General features: G+C 34.5%; 5 protein-coding genes across 5 annotated transcripts in view; 1 reads left to right on the top strand and 4 right to left on the bottom strand.

Moving 5' to 3' along the window:
* Positions 1–838: 838 nt before the first annotated feature.
* LOC107478560 (NAC domain-containing protein 75-like) lies at positions 839–2,628 on the bottom strand. The gene is made up of 3 exons (XM_021138132.2): positions 2,496–2,628; positions 2,319–2,417; positions 839–1,371 (listed from the first exon to the last, which is right to left on the bottom strand). The coding sequence occupies exons 1-3, from the start codon at positions 2,526–2,528 to the stop codon at positions 1,267–1,269; spliced, it is 237 nt and encodes a 78-aa protein (XP_020993791.2). The 5' UTR covers positions 2,529–2,628; the 3' UTR covers positions 839–1,266.
* Positions 2,629–2,712: 84 nt separating this feature from the next.
* On the bottom strand, positions 2,713–4,342 carry LOC127739642 (NAC domain-containing protein 75-like). Its single transcript, XM_052258235.1, has 2 exons — positions 4,001–4,342; positions 2,713–3,608 (listed from the first exon to the last, which is right to left on the bottom strand). Exon 2 carries the CDS (start codon positions 3,517–3,519, stop codon positions 2,713–2,715), a length of 807 nt encoding a protein of 268 aa, XP_052114195.1. The 5' UTR covers positions 3,520–3,608; positions 4,001–4,342.
* A 4,118-nt stretch (positions 4,343–8,460) lies between these two features.
* LOC107478559 (mitochondrial-processing peptidase subunit alpha) lies at positions 8,461–12,704 on the bottom strand. Its single transcript, XM_016098693.3, has 13 exons — positions 12,545–12,704; positions 12,173–12,424; positions 11,793–12,089; positions 11,012–11,179; positions 10,753–10,920; positions 10,563–10,643; positions 10,199–10,265; positions 9,917–10,014; positions 9,708–9,780; positions 9,535–9,605; positions 9,306–9,355; positions 8,905–9,017; positions 8,461–8,794 (listed from the first exon to the last, which is right to left on the bottom strand). The coding sequence occupies exons 1-13, from the start codon at positions 12,581–12,583 to the stop codon at positions 8,742–8,744; spliced, it is 1,530 nt and encodes a 509-aa protein (XP_015954179.1). The 5' UTR covers positions 12,584–12,704; the 3' UTR covers positions 8,461–8,741.
* A 1,548-nt stretch (positions 12,705–14,252) lies between these two features.
* Positions 14,253–16,997, top strand: LOC107478558 (ATP-dependent 6-phosphofructokinase 3). Its single transcript, XM_016098692.3, has 11 exons — positions 14,253–14,454; positions 14,538–14,584; positions 14,665–14,704; positions 14,794–14,856; positions 14,935–15,072; positions 15,147–15,428; positions 15,516–15,645; positions 15,739–16,004; positions 16,146–16,194; positions 16,286–16,440; positions 16,600–16,997. The coding sequence occupies exons 1-11, from the start codon at positions 14,353–14,355 to the stop codon at positions 16,747–16,749; spliced, it is 1,422 nt and encodes a 473-aa protein (XP_015954178.1). The 5' UTR covers positions 14,253–14,352; the 3' UTR covers positions 16,750–16,997.
* Positions 16,998–18,180: 1,183 nt separating this feature from the next.
* LOC107478557 (uncharacterized) overlaps positions 18,181–20,925 on the bottom strand; it is a gene marked incomplete in the record, with an annotated part of 8,763 nt that continues 6,018 nt past the window's right edge. Inside the window, 8 exon segments of the mRNA XM_052259024.1 lie at positions 18,181–18,605; positions 18,682–18,773; positions 18,873–19,115; positions 19,211–19,391; positions 19,511–19,797; positions 19,902–20,090; positions 20,321–20,555; positions 20,685–20,812. Of these exon segments, the coding sequence (XP_052114984.1) occupies positions 18,458–18,605; positions 18,682–18,773; positions 18,873–19,115; positions 19,211–19,391; positions 19,511–19,797; positions 19,902–20,090; positions 20,321–20,555; positions 20,685–20,812 (1,503 nt within the window).

The raw sequence follows: 20,925 nt of genomic DNA, 5'->3' as shown, positions 1-20,925 counted from the left end.
CACTTGGGGTGTCATTAGAGCCTGCTCTTTTCGTTGCCCAATTGCTGAAGAATTTCGTTCTTGAAAGAGTGAGTATTTGGTGCCGCCGCCACTGGAGGATTGATTTATTGTGACGAGCAGGCGAGCAGCCCCGCCCCCAGATTTCGTTGACGGCACGGAAATAATAGTCATGGGTTGTTGCAAGAAGATGCTTCAGCTTAGCCAAATCAAAATCATCACAATCATCCAACAAAAAGAAGAAGAAAACACTCATCAAACACACCAAAAGAATGCAAATGTTCTTCTACTACTACTCATGAATTTGATGTTGTGGCTGTCGTGCAATCAACACCATTGGAAACCAATAATGATGTTGGGAGGGACGATGTTGAACTCGAAAGTGTCACTATTGATGATGGATTTGAGACTGACGAACTTTGGTCAGAGCTTTATCAAATTGCTCATTTGGATTTTGGCAGAATTTATTTCTCAGATCAACATAATCAGTGAATTATTGTTATTGTAATTAAGTTGTTAATTATTTCTTTCAATTACAAAGTCATTTGAGAAATTGAATTTCAGTCTTGATGACTCCAAACATTTTGCCCCAATTCAATGGCTTTGGAGCAACAATCACGTCACAAAAATAGTTTTTTTTTTTCAGCAAATTTTCTTTTATTGCCATCCAGTAAACATTTGTCATTTACCACACTTGTCTTTAAGACACTCTCGGTCAACGAACTAGTTAAGACTTCAAGTGATAACCATATATGCTTAGATGTTAGAATTTTATTGGCTAGTCAATTCATAGGCATACTTAGCCACCGTTAACTATGCCACCAGAGAACTCACCTATTTGATATTTCATGTAATGTGTAAAAGAAGCAAGTCAGCAAAAGCGAAATTATACAAACCTCTTAATTAAAATAATAAAATAATATGAATAATGAGAGAAAAAAAAGATACTATATTGGTAATAGTGATGATTTTGATGCATTATCAAACTGTTTCTTTGTGTGATGAGGAGGTAGAACAGCAGCTTTAATTTTCTTGCGGTTATTTTCATTTTCTTGAATTTGATTCAATTTGTTCTTCCCTCCTTTGTTGTTTGTTTCCAACTTGATGTATGTGCCGTTACAGTGCACACATGCAGCAGTTATTTCCGTTGAGACTCGAAAAGCCACGCCCTTTTATATATATATTTGCATTAATGAAAAAAAAAAAGAAAAAAAAAAAGAGGAAAGCGTAAGTGTGGATGATTACTTTGCCAAATGGGGTCTGTTATTATTACCCATGAAGATGAGGCTGAGGCTGAGGCTGAGGGTCAGCCCAATAAGAAGAGTACTTCAACCACTCAGCTTCTTGTGGGTTTGTGTTTGTCATTGATGCCTCCTGCAATGTAATTTAATTTAGGGGTTAGCCTTCTGCACACTTCCAATTGCATTGAAGCTCATCCAAATTAAACAATCATTTCTTTCTAACAATCTACTTATTCTCATGCAGTAGTGATGTTTTTATTGCCACCTACTAGCTAGATGTTGCATAATCATGTGTGTGTTTGTTTGTTTTTTAATTTTTTCAATTGGCACTTAGAGAGTTCAAACATGAAAATTAATAAAGAGAAGGATTCTTTCCCTCCTTGTCTTGGAGATCTCTTTCCTTCAAATAACCATAGTTGACGGATTTATTAGTCTACATATTCTCCTTACTTTTTTCTTTTCTTTATTTCCTTCTGGATATGATATATTCTTATTACTTTACAATGGGAAAAAAGAAATATAACATCAACATAAAGCAAAATTAACCCCGTAAGCTATTAACAAAGGTAGGAATATATTCTTTCATATTCAAACTTAGTAATAAAGTTTAGATGACAAATAATAATTCTTTAATCAATCATTTCATTTGTAAAATAATCTAATATTAAACAATAAATATGACATAGAGTTCTTTGATGTAGAAAGATTAAAACAAGTATGACAAAGTAAATGGTGCAATAATGTGTGACGTGGTTTGATGACCTTGTATACACACGGTATTAATGTAACTTAAAGAAATTCATATAACAAGTTATTGTATTGGGAATTCTTATTTTTATGGATGTAATCATTCTTTTAATTTCCTCCATTATTGTGTAAAGAAAAGATTATAGTCTGTTCTTAGATACAGAAACAAGAAGAGAAGAGAAGCAGCACGTTGAATTGTTCCAGTCTTTAATTCAAAACAAGAATAAATAAAAAACTGGACCATGTTTAGTGTGATATAGTTTGTATAGTGCGCATAATAGGTGACAAAGTTGATGTGAAGAGAGGTGAGTGAATTAGTCTCATTGTTCTTACTTTGGTGATATTATGAGTGGTTGAAGTTGAAGTGCAGCCCATGATGAGTTCCTCTAAACCAGAAGCAGAGGTTCCTCCTACTACTTTATTATCATGCTGCTGCATCATGTGGATTTTCAAAGGTCAACGTGGCACTCAACAACAACAATAACCAATCTGCACATAGAAAGTACCTACCTGGTGGAAATGAGGAGGAGGAGGAGGAGTCATGAATCTAGCGGAGATAAGGTCGTCAAGGATGATGGAAGTGTTGTGATGGAAGACTCCAAGAGGATTTGATGAAGGAATATGTGACGCTGGTGTGCAAGTTTCCCCTATTAAATAAAACAAGTTCTAATTATTTTTGGTTAAATTTTTGTTGTTATTAAATATTTCTACTATATATATATAGTTGTTATGATAAATTAATCACCTCATTATGGAGGGTTTTTCTGAGAGGGATGAAGCTGCTGAAATGTTCCATAGGAGGGAATCCAAGAACGGGACAAGTGTCATTATTAGTTTTGACAGGGGGAGCAGCAGCAGTAATTGAAGAAGAAGAAGAAGAAGAAGACCAACTGCATTGCCTGGGCTGAGTTTGGTAGAAAATCTTAGAGACGACGAGCTCCCCGTCTTTCTCCTCTTCATGGAGTCCGAGGTGGTACTGATGCATGACCCAGTTGGTCTTCTGGGGCTTCCTGTTCTTGCCGAAGTTGGTGTACAGCACCAGAATCTTCTTGCACCCCTTCTGCTTTCCCTTGAGCATAACGGCCCTTGTCTTACCGGTCTTGTGCCACCGTGTCTCTCCTCTCTCGGCCTCTGCCTCATCGTTTTGAAGAATCTTTCTTCTCTTCCGTGTTCCAGTGGTGTACGCCCTTGATGGCCTGTGAAAGAAGTGTCTGCTCAACCCATCCCTCGTCACACCTGGAAGTTTCTCGGGATGGGTGTAACAGATTCCATCTTCTCCTTCGATGGTGGGAATGAACTCATCGATCAAAGGGTGCGATCTCTTTGCCTCTACTTTTGCTTCTAGATGCTCTATCAGTTCTTGGTCTGTTGGATCGAACTTCACTCCTGCTGGCAGACCTACCCACTCCCACTCCCCCTTCTTCCCGCTGCTGCCTTCAAACTTATGTCCACAAGCGGGGCACTGTTTCCACGATGATGCACACAATTGATGCTCTTCTTGCAGCTTCGCATCTATCAGATCCATCTTATTCATCGATTCTACTTCTTTCCTTGTTATTTTCAATTCTTTTTCTATGCAACAATCCACTACTGCTACTACTACTTATCATCATTCTCTTCTATCTATAACTCACAAATCCAACACTTTGATTAATATATATTGGAACTGGATCACATCTTGCAATCATCTAATTCATCAGATAACGATTCGATTATTTAGAAACTAGCTAGTGGCTCCAGGCTACAACGAATAATTAAAACAAAATTATTATTATACCTTAATCGAAAATACTAATAACTTTTTCTCAAGAAAAGCAACCAGTGGTAGCTAGGCTACATATATATTTTATTTAGAGTATCAACAGAAAATTAATTTGTGCTGAATATATGAAATTAAGTATGCACTATATATGCAGGAAACCTAGAAATTAATCTCTCTCTCTGCAGTGACGAATAAAAATTTATAATAAAGGAAAAGTTGGGTGTGGCTTCAAACACATAGCACAGAATAGCACCTTTAAGACTTTGCTAATTTATGAAGCGGATGTATGTAGTAATAGCTAGGCTGCGCGGTTTAATTATGTGAGAAGAGGAAAAAGGAGAAATTAATAAAGAGAGAGAGAAACAGAAACAGAAACAGGATATAATAAAGAAAGAAGGAGAAAAGAAAAGAAAAAGAAAAAAAAAGAAAACCATCCAGGCCGTTTGGTTTATTCTAACTAATTAAAGTTGAAAGCCCATGCTGCCTTCGTCTCTTCTCTCTTGTATGTGTATGCTGCTTCCTTCTACTACTTGAGGAGGCAGGCAGAACCTTTCTTTCAGCCTTCACTGCTAAAGCAAATAAAGCACAAAACGGCACAAAATTATATATATATTTGGAACCATTAAAGTATATATATAACTAAAAAATACAAGTTTGAAAAATAAATAGTCCTGTATATGAAAACAAAGAATAAGAAAAGGAAGACAAACAAATAATTGATTAGAGAGAAACATATATATTGCAATGCTTTCTACCATAGTTAAGCTATGGGAAGTTGGGAACCATGTAATAATGTTACCATACACATTAAAATTAGAAAAAGTATAAGTAAACAACAATATTCCTGAATAATATGAATAATGGAATTAAAAAAGTAAATTAATCTTAAATTTAATGAATGGTCTGAATAATTAATATTTCATAATAATTAAATTTAAAATTTATTGTTCATATTATTTAAAAAAGTCATTAATTATCTAATATAATTCTTAAAATTAACTGATCACTTATTAATACGTGTCAGAATCATAAAAATAATTAAGCTCAGAATATCCATAAATAAGTAATAAAAATGACTAATATATAGCTTTAACTTTTAAAGAATTACAATTTAATTAATAGAAATATTAGAGAAGGAACAAAATTTATTATTTTTAGTCGGTAGTTAATTAATAATGCTTAAAATTATATATTAAAAGTATATGGTTGAATTATTTTTAAATTAAAAAAATTAAATTAATAATTAAAAATATTGATCAAAAATAATAAATTATACTTATTTTAAAATTTTTTTTATTAATTAACACCTACATTATTTTCAGTGCACATATAACAAATTCATGTATATGGAGCATATCTACATACATAATAAAGCCAAAATTATCTGAGAGAGAGAGAGAGAAGAGAAAAATAGGGGGGAGGGGGGCAAAGGCTGATAGAAACTCACATGGGTATTGAGCTGGAGTGGTGATGATGATGCCTTTTGGCATGAATGTTTTGCACACACTCACTCACTCGGAGATCAGAGAGGTTGCTTGATAATCAAGGAAAATAAATGTGCAGTCTAGTACTTGATGGACCACCACCACCACCACCCTCTCTTCTAATTACTACAACTATTATTATACTAAATCATATATTAATATATATTTTTGGATTTAAACTTCTGAAACGAAACTTGAACTAGAAGCACACACACCAAATAGTTTACTGTTTTCTTTACTACTATATTCTTTACTTATATATATATATATATAAAAGGGTGCATTTTCTGATGGCCATAGTTTTGTCGTGATTATGATGATTATAAAAAATCATCCAATTGTTTTACCACCAACACTATTCCTAACCCTAACCATTCAACAACAATGTCAACCTATTTCGACAACAAATGCTCTTACCCAATTTTTAGCGCGCTACTGTGTATTACCGATTGGCTATCGTTTTCGTTAAAAATACCCATTCAAGTAATTGATGTTGTTAGACTTAAAAATCTGTCTATTTACAGTTCAATCCCCACAGTAATAATCGACAAATCACCGTGCTTAACATGAAAAACAAACATTAATAATTTCTTTTTGGGATGTATATCAACATTATTATTTTTGTTCAGGTATGACTCTTGAATAATAATAATAATAATATTGATCGTAATCATCATATATTATATTAGAGAACATAAATATATAAAGAGTAGACGACCAAGAACATAGGTGGGTCCGGCATCAAGATGGAAATCTTTGGCTCCTCTTTATCAGATGATGTGGTTAGGCTTCACGTTTATAACTACATACATTAATATTCTTTTCTTTAGAGCAGTCAATACAAAGAAAGAAAAGAGGGGCCCTAATGATGTTTTTTGCAATGTTGAGAGTTGGTTATGATTGTTCCTTAGCTTTGTCGTCCTTTGCAAATTGCACCAACTAACACTCTCTGTTTGTTCATACTTCATAGAGTATGTTGACCAATGACCTAGTTATTTCATCCCTCAATAATACATATCTACAAATACGTACATAAACTATTCATGCTTATTATAATGGAAACAATAAGTAGGGATTTAATTAGTTTTATACACACTCAAATATTCTAAAATATACTACCAAAAGGAAATTATTATTCCAGCATACTCTACCGCTTTGTTCCCGCCCGCATATACATACTTTATCTTTTAGAATATTTCTTTAGGAGTACAAATCCGATACGGTATTTATGTATGTATGCTCTGCATTTCTCCTTGGAGCTTTTAGTAATTCTTGCATTTGCACGGGGATATATTTATATATTATCCGTTCAACTGCTGGTCTGCGTAATTCTATTATATCAACAACGTAATTATTCTCATAACCGATGGAGTTAGTATCACCGTCATTTTATTAATATAATGTATGTAGGAGACAAAGATGGAATCATTACGGTTCTAGTTAAATTAGTACTATACAAAGTAATTAATTAAACGGGAATTACTATAAGAGAAAACACTGCAAGCCAGCAAAGCAGGTAATAATACCACTATTGAGAACACATTCATGTCCCATAAACTTCAATTGAGGACTATTTACATTAATAATAATTAATGGACAACATTCATATATATTTTAATTTCAGCATTACCTAAAGAGGCAGGAGACCAAGTAAAGCTTAAGTGATTATACATTTATATTACAATATGATTACCAAGCGCACAAGCAGACGATTGGTCAAACAAAGAAATTCTGAAAGGGAGCCTGTAATTATTAATTATCTTTTCCATTGCTAGAAAGAAGAAACGGTAAAACTGATTTGATCCACTTAATCGATTTTGACATGAACCTATATTTGGCGTTCCTTGCGAAGTGGAATTCTTTGGCAGGTGAAAGGCGTTGTGAAAACTATATATATGTATAAAGACTTATGCTATGAGATGTGCAATTAAATTGTAAATGTAATGATTTAAGGTTCTGAGCCACGAAGAACGAGCAAACTAGTGTGATCCATATTCTAAGTTAGAAACAGTAATATGGGTAACTTGACGATGACCATCCGAGAGAATGGAAAATGGAATTGGTAAGTACGAAAGTAGGTATGACGGAGCGGATAATATGGAAAACAATGATGGTGCTGAATGATGATGCTTGCTTTGTTTACGGTAATTTAGATTTCTTATGTGATACTCGTCTAAATTGTTGTTTTGACTTTTGACCAAAATGGAGGCGGAACTACGGGCTCGGCTGGGGCAACATGTTAGGCAGCAAGTCTGCAGACTTTTTTATACTAGCTACTTAAACATTTACCTCTCAACAATATGTGATATGATCAACCATCACACCCGTTTTTATAACCGAGTTTTAAACCGAAATCTACTCAAGAATTTTTTATTAATTTCTTTTAAGACCACTGTTCATAGAAAGATATATATTGACATATATGAAAATTCTAGTCTATGTTAGTTTAAAGTTAAGAATTTAATTTTAATATATTAAAGATTAGTGTAAAATAATTTTATACGTGTATTTAATTATGTAATATCACATTAATTAAAATAATTACTGTATAAAATATTAATTAAAATAATTACTGTATAAAATATTTTGCTTTATCAGTACATCAAAATAAACTCTAAATTTAATAGTTAAAATTTATTAGAAAACAATTTAATCAAATATATTAAATTATATAATAATTTTTAGATATCAATTTCATACAAAAATAATTACAGGTAAATTTTCACCAATATATTATGTTAAATATTATATTATAATTAAATATATTAAATCTTCTAATGATTTCTATCATTTTCAAATAAAAATGGCTCCATACAATTAATTATCATCTTTTTTCAATAACTTTTTTTAAAAAAGTAAAAAACAAGAACATATGCTCGCACCTTCTTCGAAAAAATAATAATAGACATGTTTAAAATAAAAATTTAATTTTCATGTCCTGTCAATATGAAAATTTTACACAAACAATCATGTATTATCATATTAACAAAATAACTAGCTTTTAAATCTACTACTTAAAATATAATTTAAATAAATCTAATTAAATGACAATATAAAACTAGTGCATTAGATAATATGTTATTGTGTAAACATAAATAAAACATCGTATATTTAATTAAGGACACTCAAGTGATGTTAGTAAAGATTAACGAGAGTCACGATATAAAAAATGTTAAAAGCTGCAAAAAGAAATGAAATGAAATAAAATAAATTTGTAGTGACACATTGGTTGAAAATGAATAACGGATCAATGTTCTATGATTTGGTTTAGGGAATGAGACTGAATCCAAAAATAATCCAGCAGTCAGTTCAGCCTAACTTCAAACAGTAAATGAAGACCCACTCAGGTCAATGATTATGAACCCCAAAAATAATGAGTTACGCAGGCATATGCTACTTGCGCATGATTACCAATTTATTGGCTTACAACAAGGACATTTAGGGTTTTAACTTAATTTTACACCTTTCATCCATACATGAGTTCTTTGATTTGTATATCACACTCACACCTCATTTTGAACGGAATTTGCTGCTCACTGATTCATAGTTTGGAACATAAATAACTGCACATCATGGAAAGGCAACATAAAATTATTACACAGCAAGATACATTAAATAAATAAAATAATCAAAGGGGATTCTACAGGATCAGGGAAAAGAAGAAGGGAAATACCATCTCCATATGATGCCATTGTAAGAGGGGAAGAAATGAGCTTCTGAGAAATTGAAGCAATATCTTTTAGCGTTACTTCGTCCACTGCTTTCAAGAAATCCTCGACAGGTTTCCTGAGAAGAGGGAACACAACTTTCAGAACCCAACAAAGAGCAACATTCTATAGTGAACATAACACGTACACGTCTTTTTAAAATTAAATAAACAAGTGTTTACTGCTAATTGCAATTTCTGGAAGTCAAACAAATATCTCCACAATGAAATCTGAATCCTTAAACTTATTCACAAATTAAATGGCTACTGTCTAAGCTACTAAATATCTAAAACCAAGAAAATGAGATGCGACAGGACCTGAAGCAACAAATCAACAGGAAATTTACAATGTGATTACTAATCCATACCTTTCACCGTATGTCAGAACTTGTCTTCCTATATCTTCTGAAACAACCATCTGAAAACAAATTAAGTTTAATAATAAGCAGATAGGTATAAGAAATCACATGAACTGAAAAACTAAAGGCACAATTAACAGAAAGAACAAGAAAGAACAAGAGAAAGGGAAAAAAAATAAAAAGAAAATATCAGTGTATGATTTCCATGTGAAATTTCACTGTATGTAAATTTACTTACTCTTGATTCCAAGTTCATCAAAATTGCAGATTTTGTAGCCTGTTTGGCACGATCCAGCTGTACCTGATCAACTGCATATAGAACCCAAAGAATAAGCATAAAGCTTCCCATATGAAGTTTGTAACCAAAAGGCAAAATATTAGTCATGCGAATTGAATAGCATAACAGCATACCCTGTCCAGATGTAGCGACTGCAAGAAGCTCATTAACTGTTATATCGATGGCTTTTGATACAAAATCCGAACCCTAACACATAAGCACATATACAATCTTATGAATATTACGATACATATACATTATAATGAATAGTATTGTATATTGAGCAGGGAAAGGAAACTTCAATATTTCCAGAAATCATGATACAGGATGCATAGTATCTTACTGTTGTAACTTGGATACCAAATATGCCTGTGTTATTGTAAATATTGTTGAATGCTGAAATAGAATGAAATTGTGGATATTCATTCAGAACTCGGAGATCTGCATATGACAAACACAAGATGTTAAGGTAGAAAGATTTTGAAAAGAACACGTTATAAGTGAAGTCTTGACCAGCATAAATAATTGGCCACTGTATGTAAACCAGCAGCAGTTGTTTCATTCTCTGTTCCTATTTAACAACTTAAGCTATGGACCCAGATGTTACTGAATAGATAGAACTTACATAGCCGTGAATACATTCCTTTACCAGGTCCGCCAGCAGAGAATGATCCACCACCTCCCAGTAGCATCTACATTCAAGTAAGATAATGGTCATTTCCAAAATCAATATGCTGGACTACAATAAAAAAAGAGCAATGCTACATGACCAACAAAAATGAACATTTTTTGCCAATACTTGACCAACACTCTACCCTAAGCAATCAATTCTAAACCCTAAATTCTAATAGTATAAAAATAAGGTATTAGCTAAAAGTGTTGGCTAATATTAATAAAAATTGTTGGCCTCCTAACATGTCTCATGAAAGAAACCACCAAAATGGCAACAAAGTTTAAGGAGCCAACTAAATATACATTCTTTGGCATACCTGAAGAACAGTTAAGACCATAGCATCCTTCAACTTATGCCAGCCACCAGGAAGTTCAAATGCGAGAGCAAAGTGGGTCCTCTGGCCATTCAAAATATGCTAGATTTGACATACATTTCTTCACAAGCAACAAGTGTAATAATAAAAATATGAAAAGAAAAAATTATAAATATGTTTTTCTGATGCATACTCCTGATTCAGTGTGGCATCTATAATCACCACCAGTATATACAGATTTGGGCTCCTCTGGACGTGGGACGTTGGGTAGGTCAGATAAAAGCGGTTCTGCAATAGATAACAATTCCTCATGCTCAACACCAGAAGCAGCAAGTACTATCCGAGGTGCAGTATAGTTTTCCTGATGTTAAATAAAAAATGGTCTGAAAATGAGATAAAGAACAGCTCAAAAAATATTTAAATGCTTTAGAAGCATCAATTTGAGAACTTACGGCAACAAATTCCTCCAGAATCGAACCATTTAGTCCGTTAAGTGCCGATTCTGAAGCTAAAAGAGGATTTGCCAAGGCACCAGAATATCCAGCAGAATGAATCGCTTCCAAAAGCAAGTCTTGAGGATTTTTGGAAGCTTCACCAACCTCAGCCTTCACTTTCAGAAGCTATATATGGCAGAGGACAAGCATAAAGCTTCTAAGTTAGAAACATCCCACCACACTCAACCTTCTTTTATACTACTGCCCTTTATTTCCAGCTAAACCCAACACAGCAGCCTTTCACTATTTATTATTGGGTTTTGCTAACTTGTACCCTAAGGACATAGGTTAAGCATATTATAAAAGGAAATGTTTTATAAAAGTTATTGCAAAAATTAATTTTTTTTTGCATTTTCAATGCGTTGAATAAATAAAAAATATTAAAAAGTTTCTATTATTATATTTTTAAAATATACCCTTAGGGCACAACTTAGTTGAATCCTTTATTATTATTCGCATAATTCAACTTTCAAATCACACACGGGGCATTATAATCATACACAACTAAACCTAATTTCTTTCAAGACCACATCAACAAACTACATCCTATTACTGCCTCCCAAGCAAGGCTCACATTCACTGGACTATACTATCATTGAATATATCTGATAGAAGTTCGAACTACTCTCATATAGACCACTAATTTCAGTTTCAGATAGCACCGTTCTAAACAATGTGAATAGTATAAAAATAAAAAACCCCATCAACAGAAGCATTTGAGAAGGATATGGGAACGTACCTGCTCATTGACCTCCCAGTCAAGAAAGACAGGGTTCCTAACACAATCAACAAGAAGCTCGACCATTTCGGGAACATGAGTCTTGAGAGCATCAAAGGTGTAACCCATCTGCTCCCTGGAAGCGGAGGCCTGCACATTGCCACCAATGGCCTCAACCTCACGAACCACCCGAAAGTGAGTCCTGTTTCTAGTGCTCTTGAAGGCCATTCGCTCTAGCAGATGTGTTGCCCCAAATGTTAAAGGAGTCTCATAGATTGAACCACAATCCACATACAAACCAATTGAGGCTGCAGGACCCTGAACAAGCAGCACAAAGCCCTCAGCACATTATTAGAATCTATCCTATCTATCAAAGAATGCACAAGAGACAACACACATACCGCGGAAGTTTCAGAGGCAAGCTTGATTCCATTTGGGAGGGTAGTGACGATGGTTTTACCGGGGGCAACGTGATCGGGCAATGGAGAGGGGAGGGTCACTCCGGGAAGGGGGAAATCCAGAGGGGGAGCAGAGCTGGATCCGCCGCCGGTGAGCCACCCAAACAAGCCACCCAACGGAGATGATTTTGTTGTGGCAACGGAGCTCGAACTTGCGAATCTAGCAGTAGCAGGTACCCTGCTGATGGAACGCGCCTATTCTCGTAGGATTGAAATCGAAGTTAGTTAAGAAATTGTTGAAGCTAAATCAGTTCTGAGAGTAGACTAAGGATTGAACCGAATCGAATGGGAAGAGAGATGAGAGCGGTAACTAACCCTCAAGGCCCTAAGGCGTGAAGCAGCGTTCCTGTACATTGTGCCAAGACAATCGCGATCAATGAGTGAATGACTGAGGCTTCTTCTCTCTTCTGTCTTCACTCTTCTCTTTGCTCTTGGACTTTGGGCCTCTTCTCTCCTCCAATCTTACCCTAAAGCCAGCCCATTTCATTTTCATCTTCAGACTTCAATCAATCATCATTTTACTTTTTTTGTTTTCCAAATAAAAAACTTGTTTTAATGATGGATCATTTATCATATTTAAATAATCTGGGAATATAATTGAGGGGAAGAAAATTCTCTCCCTTCAAATATGAACCATTTTTTCCCCTTCTTTAAAGTTCGAATTAATTATTCTATTCATAAAATGTAACAATGGATATTTTCTTTAAAAACCATAAATGTAACTAAATTGTATCTTTTGTCTGCCGACACTTTTTTTAATAGTAGTAAAGAGGCAGAGATATAACATTTGAAGTAGTTGTAAGTGTTTAAAGGAAAGAAATTATAAGGTTTTTCTGTTGTTAAAATATATGTGCATAAATCATTATAATGTAGTTGCATAAGCACTTAGGCTGCATTTGGTTTTCAATAACAGAATAAAATATGATATTAAAAATAAAAATACAAAAATTAATATTTTATATTTTATTTGATAATAAACTGAATATAAAATAAAACTAATAAAAAATTTAATTTATCTTCTTCTTTTTTCTTCATGCAAAATTTAAAAAATACAATAAAAAAGTTGTGTTTTTGTGTTTTTTTTATTAGAAAAAAACAAAAAATATTTATTTATTGTCTTAAAACATAATATTTTTGTCTATATTCGAGATGTAAAACACAATTTTATATTTTTATATCCTATGTCATGTTAATGTAACATTTAACTGGTCTACTTTGCCTCCTTCCTACATCTTCAAGTCCATGGGAATGTTAACGTCGTTCAACACTTGAAGTGTCAATATTTGAACGTCTTCTGCTGTCAATATTGAACACCCCAAATAAATACTTCTACTTAAACACTACCATAACTCTTTAGCAAAACAGAGAAATGTTTTAAAGTTGTTGGTTATTGAAACAAACTATATATAAAAGCTGTTGGAGAGCCAGTTTTCTTCTTTAATTGTAGTCATGTAAAATGTAACAGTATATTTTTTGGTGATGGTGTCAAGTAATAATATACAATCAGATGTTTATGTAAAAAAATTTCTCATATATCTTTTATTTATTCATTTTTTAATATTTTAATTTAGTGTTTCCATTAGCAGCCGTCGCTCCTTTAATAGACTAGTCACCTCATTCCTCAAACTCCAACAATTTAGGGCGGCCATTTCTCTAGCAGCCGTTTTATTTTAGGTCATAAATAATTGAATAATTTAATCATACCTTTTTGACCCCATGAATAAATCATATTTGTGTATTATAATGATAATTTCAACCCATAGGAAAGAAAAATAACGTTCCCATATGCATAGGGTAGTATTTATTTTTGCTATGAAAAAGCAAAGCAGCCGTGAGTTTTTGGAACCTTGAGTTTGGGTTTGGTGGCACTCTTCTCCGACTCTGTTTCCTACTATCTTTGACTTTGACTCTGATTTTTATATTTATTTTGATGAGTAATAATAGTAGTAATTTATTATTTTATTTTGGTTTACTATAAATGAGAGCTTCATGTGATCCACTCGTTATTCCGTTTAACCAGAAACATTAGTTTAGTTTGTGTTTATGCTTATTGCCTTATTCATTGAATCCTTCTTGAATTGTGAACAAGAGAAGAAGACAAACCGCATTTGCGACTTTCAGGGATGGGTTCGTCTGTGAATTCGAAACCGAAGGTGATCAAGGGCCCCGCTGGCTATGTTCTTGAGGATGTTCCGCATTTCTCAGATTACATCCCTGAGCTTCCTGTACGTATATATATACGCATCATGCACAATCATTTCTCTCTTTCTTTTTCTCTTTCTCATAACAACAAATATGTTGTTGGCAGACACATTCTAATCCTCTGCAAGACAATCCCGCTTACTCAGTTGTCAAGTAAGTTTCAAAACTATCCCTTCTTTCTTCTTCTATCGTAATTTCATATCTTGAATTCTTCGCTTTTTTTCTCTTGCCAGGCAGTATTTCGTGCACGTCGATGACAGTGTTCCTCAGAAGGTTGGAATCATTAACAATTACGCTTTCTTCAACCGCATTGATATATGGAACCATGTAACTGTAACTGCTTTTCCTTCATTTCCACACAGATAATTGCTCACAAAGAGAGTCCAAGAGGGGTGCATTTTCGGCGTGCAGGACCCCGTCAAAGGGTATGTGTTTCTGTATATATCTCTGTTGAATTCGATAGAGTGGTGGTGCTTATGCATGCAGCATGTTGATGTTGTTAGGTGTATTACGAAGCAGATGAAGTTCAAGCTGCTATTGTGACATGTGGGGGTCTATGCCCTGGTCTCAACACCGTTATCAGGGAATTAGTATGCGGCTTAAACAACATGTATGGCGTCAAGAAAGTTATGGGAATCAATGTAAGTGATTATTGATTGTTATATATATTTGACGAGGATTATTGAGTAATAATTGGTCGAACTAATTAATGAAGGGAGGATACAAGGGTTTCTATGCACACAACACAATCGCACTGACTCCAAAAAGCGTGAATGACATCCACAAGCGTGGGGGAACCGTGCTTGGTTCATCAAGAGGAGGACATGACACCACTAAGATAGTTGACAGCATTCAAGATCGTGGAATCAATCAGGTCTATATCATTGGAGGAGATGGAACTCAGAGAGGTGCTAGCAGGATTTTTGAGGAGGTTAGAAGGCGTGGGCTCAAAGTTGCTGTTGTAGGAATCCCCAAAACCATAGATAATGACATCCCGGTACATATAGATTCTTTTTCTGTTCCTTAATGGTCTTTTGTGTATTTCAATTCTTTTAACTAACTTGGCAAATGCTTTCCTGAATAGGTTATTGATAAGTCATTCGGGTTTGACACAGCTGTTGAGGAGGCTCAACGTGCTATAAATGCAGCACATGTTGAAGCTGAGAGCATTGAGAATGGCATAGGTGTTGTCAAGCTCATGGGAAGATACAGTGGTAATTTTCTAGAATCATCACATCAGCATACTCTTGTATTTTGTTTTAATTAATGTGGTTAGCAAGCCTGATATTTTGTGATGAATGGTGCAGGGTTTATTGCAATGTATGCTACTCTTGCGAGTCGAGATGTGGATTGTTGCTTAATTCCAGAGTCACCCTTTTACCTGGAAGGGCCAGGTGGATTGCTTGAATTTGTAGAGAGGAGACTCAAAGAAAACGGCCACATGGTTGTTGTCATTGCTGAAGGGGCAGGACAGGAGCTTGTTTCCGAGAGCATGCAATCGATGGCCAAGCAAGATGCTTCCGGAAACAAGCTTCTTCAAGATGTTGGCCTATGGATATCCCACAAGATTAAGGTGTGAATTCTGATGCATGTGTTTATTCTTTTCACTGCATTACCCTCTTCTCTTAATTTAGTTCTTCAGTCCATATTCCATCCGTTTGCTTCCTTACAGCCATGTTAATGTTATAAGCATCTTGAATCTTTGATCTTGCAGGATCATTTTGCCAAATTGAAGACAATGACCATAAACCTCAAATATATAGGTTAAACACTATACATTGTGTATGATGTATGATGTGTTCTGAAAGGAGCAATAGCTGAAGCAGTTGTTTTTGTTCTTTTTCTGAATAACAGATCCAACGTATATGATCCGAGCTGTTCCAAGCAATGCTTCGGATAACGTCTACTGCACCCTTCTTGCTCAAAGTGCTGTTCATGGAGCAATGGCAGGTTATACTGGCTTTACATGTGGCCTTGTGAATGGAAGACAAACTTATATACCCTTTTATGTGAGTTTCTTAACCATGCTTGTTATTTCTTGGATATATGCCAAATTCAAACCGAATATAGTTTCCATTCTAAAATCAAGTGATGATAACTGATTACATGATAAAATATAAACAAAAGTTTTGCCTGTAAGTTCTGATGGTAATAACTTTGTTTTGCAGAGAATCATTGAGGGACAGAACAAAGTAATAATAACTGATAGAATGTGGGCAAGACTTTTATCTTCAACAAACCAGCCTAGCTTTATAATACATAAGTCTGATACTGCTGAAGAGAATAAGGAAGAACCACCATCGGAATCGGCCAAATAACGCTTTGGTTAAGGAAGAAAAGTTAGGTGTATTTAACTATTTATCACATTGCTGTGTACTTTTAGAAGCTATTATCCTGGGTTTACCTTAATCATTATTCATGCCTTGTAAGTAGTACATAAGATTAAGATCAGATGGCTGTGACCATGAGAAGATATTCTTTGTTATGTTTTTGTCATGTTTCTTTGGAATTTTCTTTATTCTGTAAATGGATCTCTGTTTTTATTGGCAACAACTCTATTTGAATATGTAGTGTACTGAAAGGCAACTCAACCATTTGATGGGTTTGGAAAACAATTTAAATAGACGTAAAAATAAAGGTAAATTCTACCCACCCCTTTTAAATAACATGTAAATTTTCTTCTATGACATGATATATTTTAATCTAATAAAAATTAACATCTTAATTAAAATAAGATCATTTTGTAATTAAATAAATTTTTAAAATGAATAATTATATAATTTTTTTAAATATTAAAATCTGAATTTATTTATTTTTTACCAAATCATTGTGACGTTCTCGAAAGGGTACAGAGTGGAGGAGCGGGAAGTAAGGGAGTTCTTGACAATGGCGTATGGAGATTGCATTGAAGCATTGTATATGAAGGAGGTGCAGCACCCAAACCATCAATCCCTCTTCGCTCGAATTGTATTTCGAAGGGCATCCACCATTAACGTCATGCTCAAGGGTGCAACCAAGGGTTTTTACCATGGATATCATGGGTTCTTAAACCAACAACCAGCCTCAGCTGAGATTTGAACCTGGGTATAGCGTTGTATGAGGCAGACAGGTATGCCAACTGCTGGGCCTCAGCTGCAGGGTGCAACCAAGGTTAAGTTCAGCATCAATGACAAAGATGTATGGGTCAAAAAGTTTGTGCCAAAAATTTCAACTTCTAGTTCGAATACGATGGAATAGTCATGTCTCGAAGGCCCAATAACGAAGAAGGAATGGGGGAGGAGCGACAGCTATTAGAGAGTTAGGGCATATTTTCTAGAAGATTGATTTGGTAAAAAAAAAACTAGGATTTAATTTTTAATATTTTATCAAATTATACATTCACCCCTTTTAAATATTTTTTTAATTACAAAATGACCTAACTAGTTAAGATAGTATTTAATCATAAAGTGACACATCACAGAGGATAATTTACATGTCACTTCAAAAAAATATGATCAAATTTACCAAAAATAAATACTAAAGGATATTACTATAGAATGTAAGTGTGCTGGGCATCTGGGGAAATATTCCCTTAGCTCTACTATATATTATACAGCTAATGCATTGGATAGTAGTGTTACATGTTTCTTTATACAATTATTATATTTATAAACAATAATTAAGAAATTTCAAAACGGTAATTAACGTGAATCACATGGAGTAACTAATCGTATACAACCAAAAGTTACCAATATCGGGCACAATCCCTGTTGTTAAATAATTAATTCAATTGTGTTATTGATGATTGATTGTGAATTTGTAATTTCAGCTCATCTACCCATGTTAATGTTATTGCTGGACACGTGACCCTAGTAATAATCAGAACAAACTATAATAACACGGATGTGTATGACGATGTCCTTTGATGAACCTTCCCTTTCCCTTTCCCTTTCCCTTTCCTATAACAATACAATTTACACAATGCCACAAAATACGGCAGCTGCCACCTACACTCAAAAAAATATACAGAAACCAAAGTTAAAACATCTAAGAATTCCAGAAGACGTCAGGATCACTGCTATACAATGAGGGATCCTGTATTTCCTGGTTAGCAACGTGGCAATCAATAAGGCGTGCTTGAATTATTTTGCATAGTGTTAGACCGGATGGCAGCATCCACCATTCACTTTCATCCCTACAAAACAAGCACCACATGTGAAACTGTGACTTCAAATTCATCTCTAGAATCAAATTTTGTAACAGCTACTTACAAACTAAAATTCCAGGATTGAATGTTGTTGGAGAGCTTGTTATTTGAATGTGCTACTATATAATGAATAAATCCACCAAAGAAAGCTACTGCCTGTTTCAAGAAATCCATTTTACACTAGGTTTAAAACAAGTGATGGGAGCTTAAAAAATATTGCTACATTAAAAAATAAATGAGTTCAGAACTTCTTACAACATTGACCAAGGAGGTAAGATTCCACAAAGCATACAGACGAGCAAGCCCAGCTGATTTCCTTGGTCCTTGGCTAAACAAAGCACTAATTCCAGATGGAAACGAAAATAGTACCCCAAGAGGAAGAACAAATAGCACTAAAAAGAAGTTCAATAGGGACAATGAGTACATCTGAAGCAAAGTAAGCAACACTAGGATGAAATCTCCCAGGAGTAGTATAGAGATAACCAGACCAACAAGATCCTGCAATTATACAAGAGTCAGAAAAGCTTGTGCAAGAACACTAACCAGACTTTTCTCAGATGTAATGAAGTTAACTACGGAAAATATTTTAATACCTGATGACCAACAGGTTTTGTATTGTAAATAATAAAAGCAAAAGGATAATATATTGTTCTCCGCTCTTTAAGTGTTCTCAGGTTCTTGGCATTTAATATCCCACCAGATATCTTTTTAGGAATCAATGGGTGTTCATAGCCTGTCATGTAATGCACTGGATTTCTAGAACCTCTAAGGAAACTGCACATCAAAAGCATCAGAAGTTACTAATCACAGACTTCTCTTTCTTTCTTTTTTTTTTGGGATAAAAATTCTCATACTCATTAATAGTCAGCAAAAGAACTAAAAATTTGGCATACTGTGGCTGCTTTTCATTTATTGAATCTTCGTAACCTTCCAACGATGAAGAGATGCTTTCATTCCCAGTTGCATGTACCACAAGTCCAAATTGGCAATATCCAGAGGCTGTGGGCTGAAACCAGGCAAGATCAACACGGACACCGTATCTAGCCAATGTGGGGTTTGCATATACATCAAGCCAGCTAATAACAGGGCCAAAAGTTATCCTTAGATGTCCATGGCGAACCAAGCGTAGTTGGGCATTAATACCAGCCACTAACCGATACCATATAGTTGATGGAACAGACTAGAAAGCACAAAAATATAATAATGATTAATGAACCAACAAAATAAACATCTAAGAGTATTTGTTAACATTTCACCGAGAGTTAAAATTTAAGCTATGCAAACCTGACTCATGATGCTAGTAAGAATATTATCACTGTGAAGAGAGAAAGGACTCATGTAACTTCCATCTCCCCCAAAAACTATAGACATAGGAAATCTTTGATGAAGGCGAGGCAGCAAATCAGGTCTTTTCTCATCCCCGCCAAGAAAGAAATCCAGATATGCCAGCATCAGATCAGATGTTGCACCTACCTGTAACATGATAGATGGTGTAACTATACTAGTGTATGATACAAAAATGGTTCTAACAAATAATCCTTTCGTTTGATCAGGAGAGAAACTAACGAAAATAGGACAACAGAAACACATTCCATGATATATTTTTTATGAGTGGGGAGGCAAAAACAGGAAAGGATAATTGAAGTAACAAATGGTTTCAGTAGTAAATTTAGCAAACACCGAGGAAAGTAAATCTGGAGAACCTTCAGCCCCTCATAGAGTGCTCGTGACCGGCAAGAACGCAAACAAGCATGATCATACTCTGATCGAACATATTCTCTAAGTTGCTGCAATTTTGTTCTTCGACACCTTTGCAGCCATGACCAAGCAAGAGGATATGCAACGATGCAGAGGATACTGTATATAGACCCTTCCCACCAGTGATAAGTAGCTAAACTATTAATCTCATCCACAAATCTATTAAAGGCATCTTCATATCTGCAATATAAGTTGTATACTAAATAGTTTCAAGATCCATCACAATATGAACTAAAATAACAGTGTGCAGAATATATATTGTTGACAATATTTGAAGATCCACTATATGTCATGAAAAGAGAGGCATACACAATATCTTTTACTTGTTCAGGGGGACAATGAGATAGATGCCAAGGTTCACTGAATGTATTTGGGGCCTGGAAATACAACCTGTGCACATGACTCTGAGATTCCTCACATCTACTTGTTTCAATAATCTGAAAGGTCACAGGAATTTAAGTTAAAATAGACTACAATGATGAATATAGTTCCAAAGGCGGTGACCATTCATGAAATTGACAAGGAGAGCTGGGTCATGGACCTCATTCAG

The sequence above is a fragment of the Arachis duranensis genome, chromosome 3 (assembly GCF_000817695.3).
Source record: "Arachis duranensis cultivar V14167 chromosome 3, aradu.V14167.gnm2.J7QH, whole genome shotgun sequence".
In the NCBI taxonomy this organism is placed as follows: Eukaryota; Viridiplantae; Streptophyta; class Magnoliopsida; order Fabales; family Fabaceae; genus Arachis; species Arachis duranensis.
Note: the sequence above shows the minus strand (reverse complement) of the source record. Positions and strands in the feature narration are given on the sequence as shown.

Excerpts from the sequence above, each read along its gene's own strand:
- LOC107478559 (XM_016098693.3), bottom strand. The coding sequence starts at position 12,583 with ATGTACAGGAACGCTGCTTCACGCCTTAGGGCCTTGAGG. Across the intron at positions 12,090-12,172 it reads TTGCCTCTGAAACTTCCGCG|GGTCCTGCAGCCTCAATTGG; the intron begins GTATGTGTGTTG and ends CTGCTTGTTCAG. Across the intron at positions 9,018-9,305 it reads GTTCTGACATACGGTGAAAG|GAAACCTGTCGAGGATTTCT; the intron begins GTATGGATTAGT and ends CCCTCTTCTCAG.
- LOC107478558 (XM_016098692.3), top strand. The coding sequence starts at position 14,353 with ATGGGTTCGTCTGTGAATTCGAAACCGAAGGTGATCAAGGGCCCCGCT. Across the intron at positions 15,073-15,146 it reads AGAAAGTTATGGGAATCAAT|GGAGGATACAAGGGTTTCTA; the intron begins GTAAGTGATTAT and ends TAATTAATGAAG. Across the intron at positions 16,441-16,599 it reads AAACTTATATACCCTTTTAT|AGAATCATTGAGGGACAGAA; the intron begins GTGAGTTTCTTA and ends TTTGTTTTGCAG.
- LOC107478560 (XM_021138132.2), bottom strand. The coding sequence starts at position 2,528 with ATGACTCCTCCTCCTCCTCCTCATTTCCACCAG. Across the intron at positions 2,418-2,495 it reads CTCCTCCTCATTTCCACCAG|CAGCATGATAATAAAGTAGT; the intron begins GTAGGTACTTTC and ends CACATGATGCAG. Across the intron at positions 1,372-2,318 it reads CCACTCATAATATCACCAAA|GAGGCATCAATGACAAACAC; the intron begins GTAAGAACAATG and ends ATTACATTGCAG.
- LOC127739642 (XM_052258235.1), bottom strand. The coding sequence starts at position 3,519 with ATGAATAAGATGGATCTGATAGATGCGAAGCTGCAAGAAGAGCATCAA.